At 42.4% G+C, this 11,719-nt stretch overlaps 3 protein-coding genes across 3 annotated transcripts; all 3 read right to left on the reverse strand.

The window, feature by feature from the left end:
- Window positions 1–285: 285 nt before the first annotated feature.
- LOC311014313 (protein wntless homolog) lies at window positions 286–5,053 on the reverse strand. The gene is made up of 12 exons (XM_084010858.1): window positions 4,898–5,053; window positions 4,432–4,695; window positions 4,225–4,349; window positions 3,976–4,131; window positions 3,760–3,896; window positions 2,784–2,952; window positions 2,607–2,704; window positions 2,452–2,515; window positions 2,214–2,357; window positions 2,036–2,119; window positions 1,755–1,920; window positions 286–959 (listed from the first exon to the last, which is right to left on the reverse strand). The coding sequence occupies exons 1-12, from the start codon at window positions 5,001–5,003 to the stop codon at window positions 862–864; spliced, it is 1,611 nt and encodes a 536-aa protein (XP_083866984.1). The 5' UTR covers window positions 5,004–5,053; the 3' UTR covers window positions 286–861.
- A 172-nt stretch (window positions 5,054–5,225) lies between these two features.
- dr1 (down-regulator of transcription 1) lies at window positions 5,226–8,778 on the reverse strand. Its single transcript, XM_084010659.1, has 3 exons — window positions 7,703–8,778; window positions 7,398–7,561; window positions 5,226–6,470 (listed from the first exon to the last, which is right to left on the reverse strand). The coding sequence occupies exons 1-3, from the start codon at window positions 7,920–7,922 to the stop codon at window positions 6,324–6,326; spliced, it is 531 nt and encodes a 176-aa protein (XP_083866785.1). The 5' UTR covers window positions 7,923–8,778; the 3' UTR covers window positions 5,226–6,323.
- A 455-nt stretch (window positions 8,779–9,233) lies between these two features.
- LOC311014208 (retinol dehydrogenase 8) lies at window positions 9,234–11,667 on the reverse strand. The gene is made up of 6 exons (XM_084010658.1): window positions 11,502–11,667; window positions 10,812–10,973; window positions 10,519–10,698; window positions 10,341–10,434; window positions 9,701–9,884; window positions 9,234–9,608 (listed from the first exon to the last, which is right to left on the reverse strand). The coding sequence occupies exons 1-6, from the start codon at window positions 11,596–11,598 to the stop codon at window positions 9,372–9,374; spliced, it is 954 nt and encodes a 317-aa protein (XP_083866784.1). The 5' UTR covers window positions 11,599–11,667; the 3' UTR covers window positions 9,234–9,371.
- Window positions 11,668–11,719: the final 52 nt, after the last annotated feature.

Genomic DNA, 11,719 nt, shown 5'->3' on the forward strand with positions numbered 1-11,719 from the left:
CAGAATCCAGATGGATCCAGATCCAGTAAGGTTTCTGCTTGGGGTGTCGCTCAGCCGCTTGTGTCCAGATGTGGTCACTTCTGGTTGTAAAAATCAACCATTATTATTATTATTACTATTATTACCCTGAAACATTTAACCACGTTGTAATGTTCACAATCACATCGTTGAGGACATCACTGATGACATCATAAATGACAAAGGGGTGAATCTTAATGTTTATTTGGACATTAAGCAGTGCTAACTCATACAATATTACTTTTCACCTAAATGCTTCATGAAACAAATCTGCATTATTAACTGTAGAAGGTTGCTTTAGCATAGTCTGGTTTAGGGGGGTCCAGGGCACAGATTTAGTTTGTGGGCCCTATTAACCCCCCTAAACAAAGCTAGAATTAACCAAATTACCACACCTCCATCTCCACTTAGTGAATATGGGGCTTCTGGGGCCTCGTGTGTTTCCATTAAATATGCTTGGTGCTCAAATATAGTCAACGTTGATGGACAATGTTTCCCTGATGGACAATTCTGCCCAGAGAATTGATTTCTGTTGCTGCTGTTCACATTTCTCCTGATGCAAATTTAAAAAATGCCCTGCAGAAATGCACTACTGTTTTTATATATATTTTTTTGGTCAAGTGTTATGTGTTAATGTGCCACCCTGGGTTGCATAGTGATAACAAATGATCCTTGAAATCCTTCATCTAGCCTGGTGTATTAAAGCTTCTATTTTTCTCATATCCTTCCTATGTGTCATGTTCCCTATCATTTCAAGTCATAAACAATCCACTGCTATTTGAAAGCTACATTATTCAACAACAACAATACTATAATGAAATAACAAAACAGATCAGGTGTCAGTTATTCCTCCGCCACCTTCCCAGTGATGCTGTAGGTCTCTGTCGGCCCCTGACCTCCACATGTCAGCGTCTCTTGGCTTCCTGGCTTCTCCAGGACATCTGTCAATAGTGAACATAATCTTAGTGAAACCTTTTATCTGCTAAAAAATGTAAATGTCTCCTATTAATTTTTTTATTTATTTTTTTTAGAACTGGATGCTACAGAAGAGAGGCACGCGAGAAAATACATTCTGGAGATCCATTTTCAGTCTGACCTTAGTGGTTTTCTCTCGTGTCTGTTGTTGAAATACGCATTTTGGCCACAAGAGGCAGATTGCACCACTACCCCATGTTCTAAACAGGACTTTTAATGTTTTCATTTCTCCAAGAACACTGAACACACATATTCTGTGTTCATATCTTATGTAACATTTAGGACTTTTTCACTCTGGTGAAAGTTTTTAGGGAGTTTTTCCTTATCTGCTGAGAAGGTCACCGGACAGAGGATGTCTTATGTTGTACAGATTGTTACACCCTCTGAGGCAAAGATGTGGTTTTAGGTTTATAACATTTATTGAATTGAAGTTCTGTCATGTCTTTCTTTGGGCTGAAAATATATTTTACTGCTGATAATCTGCCATTAGGGGAGACATTAAAGGCCTTAGTCCTATTTGGAACATGGGGTAGGGTGTTCTTCAGTCTCTTGGGTCACCAAAATGAGTATTAACACAACAAATACTGGGAACATTATCCTGGCTAACAGTTATATTCACCAGTTATGGACTCAAAACTATTAAGATTGGATTTATAGATAGATTTGAAATAGATTGAAATGGATTACCAGAATGCTTTTTTCTCACTTGATTGTCAGGGCCTCCGTAGAATGATGACTAAATGAAATGAAATGTTACAGACCAGTTTGTTGACTATCTCCTGACTTTTTCCTGCTGTGCTTGTGGGACGGCGCATACAGGAAGATAATGGTGAAGACATACAGGTTCCACATGCCATAGATCCCAGTGAGAAAAGCACTGTGGACTTGGAACGTGTGGTCGCCCCAGTGCCAGTGACCCTCACTGACCTGGTGAAACATAAATAACATCTCTTTATGTTGTTAAGAGTCCAACCATGGAATACCAGTAAATAATAACATAGCTATAGACATCCATGTGCCATCATTAGAGGGGCAAACTTACTTGATTTAAGATGAAGAAGATGACCGTCATGGCTGCACACGCTAGAGTTACCACCATTAAAAACTTGAATCTGAAGATTATACCCTGCAAAAACCAGCAACATCAACAAAAACAGCCAGCTTATGATGTATATGTTGTGATTCAGATATTAAATTACAATAAATGGAACAAATCAAACCTCATAACGCAGTCTCCTAGCCTTTGGCAGGGCAGGAAGTTGTTGTATTTTCCTGCTAATGTTCGTGAACACACAACGCACCACGCCACACAGGGACAGGAAATACAGACTAACAGAAACCCCTGCCACAATAATGAAGGTAATCTGTGATGGTGGTCAAGGAAAAGTCCTCGATGACACAAAGTAGCTTCTCATGAGGCAGACGCTTTGTGATCCAGTATAAATACCTGAAGGATACTGCCACCTTCGTCCCAATTTCTGAAGACCAAACACTGTAGAAAGGGTTGGTCAGATGAGCCCCCCTTAATAAAAAAAAAAAAAAGCACATCAGTATTTAAAAGAAAGTTATAGCCACAACACAATAGACTGCATCAAAAACAGCCACGTCGTTACCTTTCACTCAGGTCAAATATGAGGAGAATAGATGAGCCGAACGTCACCAGCCCAACCTGCCACCAGTACGCCGAGAGCCGATTCCTCCGAGTTTGGTCCTACGGGATTTGTTGTTGAAAAAGACTGCCATGAAAGCGTGGAGAAGGGTACAGCAGAGAAGAAGTAAAACGTGCTAACCATGAGGTGTTCGCCACAGAAGATGATCCAGAAACAGAAGAGCGTGGAGTAGAAGACGCCCTGTTGAGCATCTTCAAACAGCAGCATCCAGGTCCACTCAAAGCCCAGGCAGAGCCACTCCACCGGCACGTTCAGGAACGTCATGGAGATGCCCAGAGCAAAGATCACCCTGTGCAGCAAATACACACTTTAATGGCTCACTTTTGCTCTTAAAAAAAGACAAGTAAACGTCTGCTGCAGGCAGTTTGACCTGGTTCTAAACCAATCATGCACTTAAGATGAAGGATTTTCATTCCTCCTGCTCTCGACATGCCATCCTGAAGCACTCATACCTGCTGATGGAGAACAGGTTCACCTGTGGTTTGAAGGCAGAGTGACTAAAGCACTCAGTGCAACCACAGGCTCTTTAGACTTTCAACTTAAGAACTGTGTTGTGTAACTTCACTCTGTCTTTCTGAAAAAGATGATGTTGTATTCATTCTGTATCTGAAGCCTGTATAGACGTAAGGAGGCCCAAGGTGTTCAACATCAACTTAAATCACTCATTATGGAATTATAAATAAAGCAACACAAGGGCAAACGTGACATTTTAGAAATGACCAAAACTCAATAGGACATTTTATTCTAGTTCATATTCATTTTTATTTCCAAAATAATCCAATAATGGTATTTTTATTCCACATTTCATTTAATAATCATACCTAATAATGTAATTTCCCCACCCTCTTCATAGCAGTTCTGTCACTAACTCCCACCCCCACACCTTTCAACCAATCATATTCACTCTGATTATGTATATATTTATTATACATTTATCATATTTAGTAACTCATCTATTTAACTTAATATTCAACCATTTAGGATTCCATTTGTTTTTAACTTTAATGCTCAAGTTTAGCAATATTGTTGATGTGGCTCTGCCTTACTGATACTTAGTTGATAATACATGTAGCCATTCTTCCTTTTTGGCTCATACTTTTCCAAAAGGACCGGCGGTCTCTCCATGAGGCTGATCCTGTGTGAGAACCACACTGTTGCCACAAATATCCAGGGACTGAACAGAGTCTTCATGCTGATCCACACTTTAGTGAAGCCTCCATTCTGGTGAATTCCCTTAGAGAAGAGCGACATTAAATGCACGCTTCCCCATTTTATTTAAATCAAAACATATAATATATATAATATAACTCACCACTACATGAATGTCTTTTATTTCTCCAACACCAACATTAACGGTGTCATTCACCGGCAGTCGCAGGTTAATCAAAAAATACTTGTGGGCTACACTTCCCAGTTCCATGAATGGTATGGGGTCACAGTCATAGAAGCGGCCTTCGTTTTCATGCGTCTGCAAAAGCAGTCTGTTAGCGTCTGTTACATATAACCACGCAGAGGTATTATAACTTATATGCATGTATTTAATGCACTCATGCAGGTTTACCTTTGGGACTGCAAATATGCACCGGAGTGGCCTTCGCTCCACTGAGTGAAATATGGTGATCCATTCAGACATCACATCATCCCTGTACGCCAGGCCGGCATCAATCGTGATGGTCACATCATCTTCTGCACAGACAGGGACCAGACACACTTCATTAGAGATCCGGCACAACGACAGAGGAGTTAACATTCAGGACACAGCTCTCACCAATCTGATTGATCATTTTGAATGCGATGTCAAACTGTAGAACAGCCAGCATGTACTGAAACCAGGGACTCATCTCCTTGTTGGGAAGAGGGACGTGCACAGCAAAAACAATGTCGTTGGCATCCAGAGTTTTTGCCAGAGGCTCATCGAAACTGTGGATCTGCTGGCACCGGTTTGATCCCCACGGTGCGAGCCAGTTGCGGGCCCTGTGGCGGTTGATGCATTTGGTAGCCAAGTAGCGAATGGCACTGGTAGGACTGGGAGCTATGGCAAAGGGGGATACTCCGTCACAGACGTGTGGTTTGACTTACATATGAAAGACAGAACAAAGATGTATCTCATGTACTTAGCAACATTGGTGGAAGCCGGATCAAATACACAGATTTTTGATGCACTAGGTTTCTATTTTTAGAAAACACTATTTCTTAGTACAACAATTAAATACATCAATAATAAAACTACTTACCAATTAGTGCTCCTACCATGATGGAAAGAAGCTGGAAAAAAAGAATAAACCCCCCCAAGAACACTAATTTCTTTGTGCTCATGTTCTCGATGATTGCACCTGCCATTTTTAAGAGAACAAGGGAAAGTGAAGCACCAGCACCGTGTGGTCCCAATAGGCTAAGTGCTCCACTGCTGCTGCCGTCGACCTGCTCACACACATCTACCTCCCCCAGGAGTCATGTCCGAGTGCAGGGGGGGGGGGGCGTCACCATCATGTGTTTATATTCAGAACAAAACCCAAACAAAAATGTGGTTTTGTATGATTAAAAACATACAAAACAATCGTCTATAAAACATGATTCCTTTATTGCTTAAAGAATACAACTTTGTAGCATAGGCGAGTGAATGTGTATCACAACTAGGTTACTTGTCCTTACACTGAGGATTGACCACAGTCACAATGCAAATGTTTGATACTGCACCCGAAGAGAAGGAAAATAACAACTTCAGCCTGATATCAAAGCGTCTTACAAAGTCATAGATTAATAATCTTTAACATTATTTACACTGACCTCTAGTCAGCAACATGAATCACCGTAGCACCTACACCTTTAAGAAACACTAACTCTTGGGTTGTTAGTCTGTCCTCTATCTTTGGTTCTATGAGACAAAAATATACAGTTTCTGAAACGTGTAGTTAATTAGCAATACTGTGGGTGGTTCAAGGCAGTAAGGAGATGCAACATAATGAATGATGAATGAGCTAAAATTAACCAAAACGTCCATTTACTTCTCTACTTGACAAAAAAAAAAAAAAAAAATAGCTATATTCACAACCCCTCAAATGATCCTCTGTTAAACAAATATACCGGGGGGGGGGGGGGGGGGGTAGAGAAAAACCCTTTCTGTAAAAGTGACCATCAAACCACAAGGAAGGAGAACTTGACTTCTCTGAAATGATTCTAAAGCATCTCTCCTCAGCCCCCAAAGTGATCTAGTACAACGGAACAACAGAACTAAGCTATCTGGTGCAGTACCTGAAGGAGCGAACACTTGCTGCAATATCACCAAAATCCACTGACATATCCCAGGCAATGTCTGCCTTCAGTGTCCACAACACATCCAGAAATGTACAACACAACTCACAACATAATATCAAGACGTATTTAAACAGAAGCATCTGGGGGGAGGGGGAAATGAGATCAAAAACTCAACAGCCTCTCAATCCAAATCATTTTTCAGGTACTCATGTCTTAATGTGTTGATATCTTGAAATCCCCTTCATCTTTTATTCCATGTCCATTCCAATGTGGATTATCCATGTTACACTGACGTATACCGGCAGTCAAACATGCCTCATGTCTCTGCCGACGACGGCACTGGGAGATTTGTGTGCCAGCAGTTTCCCAGGAAGGGAATCGGACAAGTGGAGTGGCGTCCTGGGATCACATGTCTTCCTCTTCATCTTCATCCTGAGATGAACCGGCCTGCTGGGCGGCGCTGGCAGACGCTGCTGCCATCTGTGCCTGTTGGGCGGCCTGCTGCATCTGTAACCACTCTTGCTGGGCGAGTTCTGCCTGCTGCTGCCGCGCCTGCAGGAACACGGTCAGACCAAAGCAGACATTAGACGAGGGGAGGAGAAAGTGCTTATTACTACAGAGGACCGCCATGGTCCATCCATCGTCTCCCAGCTGTCATTGGGCGAAGGCGGGGTACACCCTGGACATGACGCCAGTCTATCGCCATGGTGACAACTGACATTTGAGCCGAGCAACTCAAATACTTTTGCCATGAGAAAATGACCACGATAAAGGTTTTCAGCAAAACATTACTGAGGCTGAATTATAATACATTAGACACGGCAAGGAGATTCATATATTGATTATGATAGTAGTGTTGCAAGTTCATTAGATGCAAGTGTTGTCCAACATCACATTGTTGTGCATTAGCTATAGATACTTTTATGTTTATATTCTCCCATTTCCTTAGAGGGCAACTGCCAAGCAAGGAAACAGTTTGTATTGAAATAGATTTACTTGACATGCATATCAGAGAAGCATTTCTTAAAAAGCATTGAGTATTTCTTACGACAATAAAACAGTGGTGTTTCCTTAATAACACAGCAGTGTATCCTTAATAACACGGGTGTTTAAACAGCACTCTTCTGTTATTTTACGGTTGCTTTACATTTAAATCAGAACAAGAACCAAGGGTTTATTTGTCACATACTATTTTTCTCCATATGTCCGAGACATTTAAGAGAGTGTGCAATAATAATGATCAGAAAATCGAGTATGAACAATGGAGTCAGCGTATTAACTGTTTATGACAGCATCTCTTGTAACTTGTTGCCATATTTCTCCTATTCTACATCTATCTATTGTGCTAGGGGTGACCATGCAAACACACCAGGACTACAATCCTAATTGTCATGTATATTATGTAATTAAATCCCAATCATGTTGCTTTAAACCATACAGAGATGTCCAACTCCAAGCTCTACATTCGATGCATCATACCTTGGCAAACAATTCCTGTTGTTGCCTGAGGAGCTCTTCCTCTGGGATGCCCAAGTTTTCCAGTCGAGAGCTGGCCTTCCTCCTCTTCAGAGCTACAGTTTTACACTCCTGCAGGACGTCTTTCACCTCCGTGATGTACGAGGCGAAACCGAGGCTCTCTAGGGCTGCGGTGTGAGAAACGAGAGAGCCAGAGTGACATTATTAAGTTCCTCTCTGTGTCCGATCATGCACGGCGGGTAGATGGGCACACCCCCTCCCGTGGTATCCCCTCAACAGCTGTTGCGCAAAGACAGACCAGGACTCACCGTTGATGACATGCTCCGGAGATATGGTCTTCTTGTCGGACTTGTTGCATATTTCGTTGGCTTCCGAGGATATGAGGTGTATGAACTCCGTGCAACAGTTGACCACGAGCTCCCTGGCGTCGTTGGCCACTCGCACGTTAGGGAGCGTTTCTTTAATCATCTTGTTGATAGCCGCTCTGGGGATGGTGAGGTCGTCGTCGTTTCCAGAGGAAGAAGCCATCGTGGCAGGCGAAATGACCACAACCCACACAAAAACGAAAGCCCAGGCTCTTGACCGGACGGTGAAAAAACGTGATGGGATCAGACGCGGACAGCCCCCCTCGAGTTAGTGGAGTTTACTGCCCGGCTCCACATACATTTAAATGGCATCAAGAAAAAAGACGTTTCCTCAAAGTGAGCCGGTTGGCTAGCTTGCTAACTACGCTAACAACGACTTTTGCGTTTTAAAACAAACGAGGCGGCGTTTCTGCAAACCGCCGTCGTTACACGGAATGTGACAGAAAATGAAAGGTCCCAAAACACAACAGTTAAGAGCAATAAACACGTTAATACTGGGAAAGGGGATAGGCGGAGCTAGCTACCGCGCTAGCTGTTAGCTGTGGTCCCTGTCGTAAGGAAGCCGCAACCTAGAAGACAAGTGAAAGCGGAGTGTGCAAGCATGGCTAAAGCTAAGCTAACAATGAAGAGCCGCTGCCATGAGCGACCAACTAGCCGGCTTGGTAGAGACGGCGAGCAGAAAGACGTCGCCACAACGATACAAGTCAAACGTTCTTGCATCGACAAAATGAGGCAAACATGTCAAAAAACCGTAAAGTTACGATGAGTCCATTTATAATTTTTGTATTCTGGGTAACATTAACTTGTGTTTGTCCGGATACGACGTCAGAGAGCCGGATGTGGTGTAACAAAGGGGCGTTTGAAGCCCCGCAGCGAGTGTTACCGCCATCTACTGTTCAGTTAGAGAATTACCGCTACACATTTTGTATTGTATTCGATTTCACGATATTATATTGGGCTATTTGTGTTATCTGCCTTAGAAATTGTACTGAATATGTACTTATTGTAAGTCGTTTTGGTCTGCTAAATGCCCCAAATGTAAATGTAGACTTAATTAATATATTCACAAAAGGTGTCTGTCTACATGTCCAGGTGGTGTGAGGCTCAGAGCAAACAGCTGAATCGCAGATTAGGCCGGGTATAAGCATTTTACATAATCAAGAAACACAACATGACTAATTCACAAAGTAATACACATATTTGGGTCCTTAGTGATTAGAAAGTCTCCTAAAATATAAGGATCACCTGCAACAAGGCAGTGTAATCTGAACTATCTCTAAACGTAATCTGATGCACTGACTTCATGCACTGACCTTCATAGTCATGCTTACTACACATTGTGTAATAAAGGGCTCGGAGGCTTAAGAAGTTGAGAGAGTTGTGGTAGTCGGTTGAATGTGCCAAGGTGTGGTTTAAACCTGCATTAGAAGCTCATAGACACGTAAAAAAAAAAAGAGATTGCATTGAAACAATTAGTTATGGCTGGCATACTTTTATTTGTTCACAGTTATCATTGTTTTAGTATTTTGTACAACTAAAAATGTAATTCAAATTAAACAAAGGAAAATTACAGGAAACCTACACATCTCTTCCTGAGGACAACATGAGTTAGTTAGTTGCTCTTGTCCTTTTCCAGGGTAAAGCTCTTTCGGCTTCTCCAACGCAGAAGTTTGATGAAGTTCAGACTGGCGTTGAAGACCTTGTCGTGTTCAAACACCATTTTGTAAAAAGTGTCGATCGGGAGGTCGCCGTTGGGGTCGGCGTATTTAAGTGTGGTCATGGGGGTGTAGAGCATGTTTGTCTGATGACGGAAAGGGGGATCGTCCATGGTGATGATCTTGAGCGTATGCTATAGGAGGAAAAACAGAAAATAATCCATCTCAGTTACAGCACGCTAAAAATGATGAGGGGAATCATGTTTGTTGACAAACAACTCCTTACCTCTGCTATGTCGTCGGCAGTCTGCCCGAAGGTCTCAAAGATTTGATTGTAGTTCTTCAAGTAGATGTTGATGAACATGTCAGCAGTAACTTTGTCGGCTTTGCTGAGATCAGTCTTCAAGCCCTCATCATAGACTTTACGCTCAAACTCTGTTATCACTGGACCTGGCTCTATCAGGCTGATACTGAGGAAAGAAGTACACAAACTTAATCAGATCGCTCCCAATAGGAAGCCGAAGAGCAGTATGCTAAGTCAAAAAGTAATTGAATGCTACAGAGATAATGTTCCTCTCAATATACCACATTTATTTGAAACCGCCCTGCAGAGCTATTTCCTTCAACATTGGGTTACTGAATGATGCTGTGTTAGCACTTGCCCGCCCCAGACCAGGGTGTGCTCTGGTCTGTTGTTGTTTTTATTGCTATGACATACTTTGACTTGATAATGATCCTCTCGATGGAAAGGCAATGGTGTGTCTGGTTGTGCAAGATGAGCGTTTGCAGGTATTTACATGTTGGTTCTGAAGGGGAATGTTGTGTCCATAATTGTGAGCACAAGTTGAATCTCACTGAGACAGCAACGCATGTATAAAATGGTGTGCAGTGTGCAGCCTGTGTGTTCTGCAGATGCAGCATCTTACTTGAGATTAAATCTCAGGGCTTGTACCGCTAAGCTTTCGCAAAAGCCTTCCACTGCAAACTTGGACGCGGCGTAGATGTCATTGAATAAAATTCCTGAAAAAAAAAGACAATGTTAAGGCGAGGATTTGTCACCATGAACAAAACCCTGTCATGATGAATAGATGTCGCCGTCCTCACCCTGAATGCCCATGACGCTGCTGATGACCACGATGTGGCCTTTTTTCCTCCTCTTCATGTCGGGTAGGATTTCCTTCAGCAACCGCACAAGCCCAAAGAAGTTGGTGTCCATGACAGTCTTCATCTCATCGATGGACTGACACTCGATGGGTCCAATCAGACCCATCCCAGCATTACTTACTGTGAGAGGAAGTCAGACAAGGCAAGACATGTGATCAAAGCAAGTAATGGCAGAATAGCTGCAAAAACAATGGTGGCCACAATTGCAGACTTGCTCTTTTGTGAGGTCTTACTAAGAATGTCCACCCTGCGCTCAGGCAGGCTGTCCACACAGGCTTTGATGGAGTCCTCGTTGCATACGTCCAACTGTCTGATCTCCATCGTCCTGCCCAGAGTCCGACCTGCTGCCTCCACCAGCAGCTCGCCCTTACTGAGGTTCCTCATGGTGGCGTAGACTGCAGCAAAATGAATGTGAAACATTCTTCACTCAACATTATTGATTCAAGTAAAAGTGAAAAAGTACATTTCTTGAATAGGCATGACTTGAAAATTTACCAATTTTTATTATTTATCTAAATCAATTTAAAATAAGGAACTATATGAAACTTGGTAGGTGGGGAGGACAGCTTTTTTAAAGACCCTCCTCTTAATTTAAAAAAAAAATGCAAACTAGCCCAAAATGATATAACAGTTAACAGTGTTGAATTGCTACGGTTAATAATAAAAACCCTAGGGCCTATAAAGAATTTAAAATGGTGCATTAACCACCGAGTCATTTTCATACAGTCTCTTTGCTGTTAAATTACTATTCTCACAATCAATTTTCTTCAGTAATTACCACCTGATGACCGTGCAACGCAGACAACTAATTTCCTTAATTTCTTTTGATTCTTTAACTCCTCAGTCTATTTGAATCCCAGCGAGGAACAGTTTGAGACACACAGTCTTCGGTTACGGCAAGTTTATACAATGTTTTTTTTTACCCATGAACCTTTTCTTCTCATCTTTTGCGATGCGGGCAGCCAAGGCGAGGCCGATCCCAGAGGAGCAGCCTGTGATGAGTACCACCTTCTGGGTCATTGTGCCGGGTTAGTTTTCGTCCTGCAGCTCCAGCAGCGGAGAAAGAAGGAGAACAAAAGGCGGGAGGTATCGGGCGACGTTGAGGCACTTTTAAAGCCCGCTCCTTAATCCACAGGTCTGC

The sequence above is a fragment of the Eutrigla gurnardus genome (genome assembly GCF_963514095.1).
Source record: "Eutrigla gurnardus genome assembly, chromosome: 6".
NCBI classification, from domain to species: domain Eukaryota; kingdom Metazoa; phylum Chordata; class Actinopteri; order Perciformes; family Triglidae; genus Eutrigla; species Eutrigla gurnardus.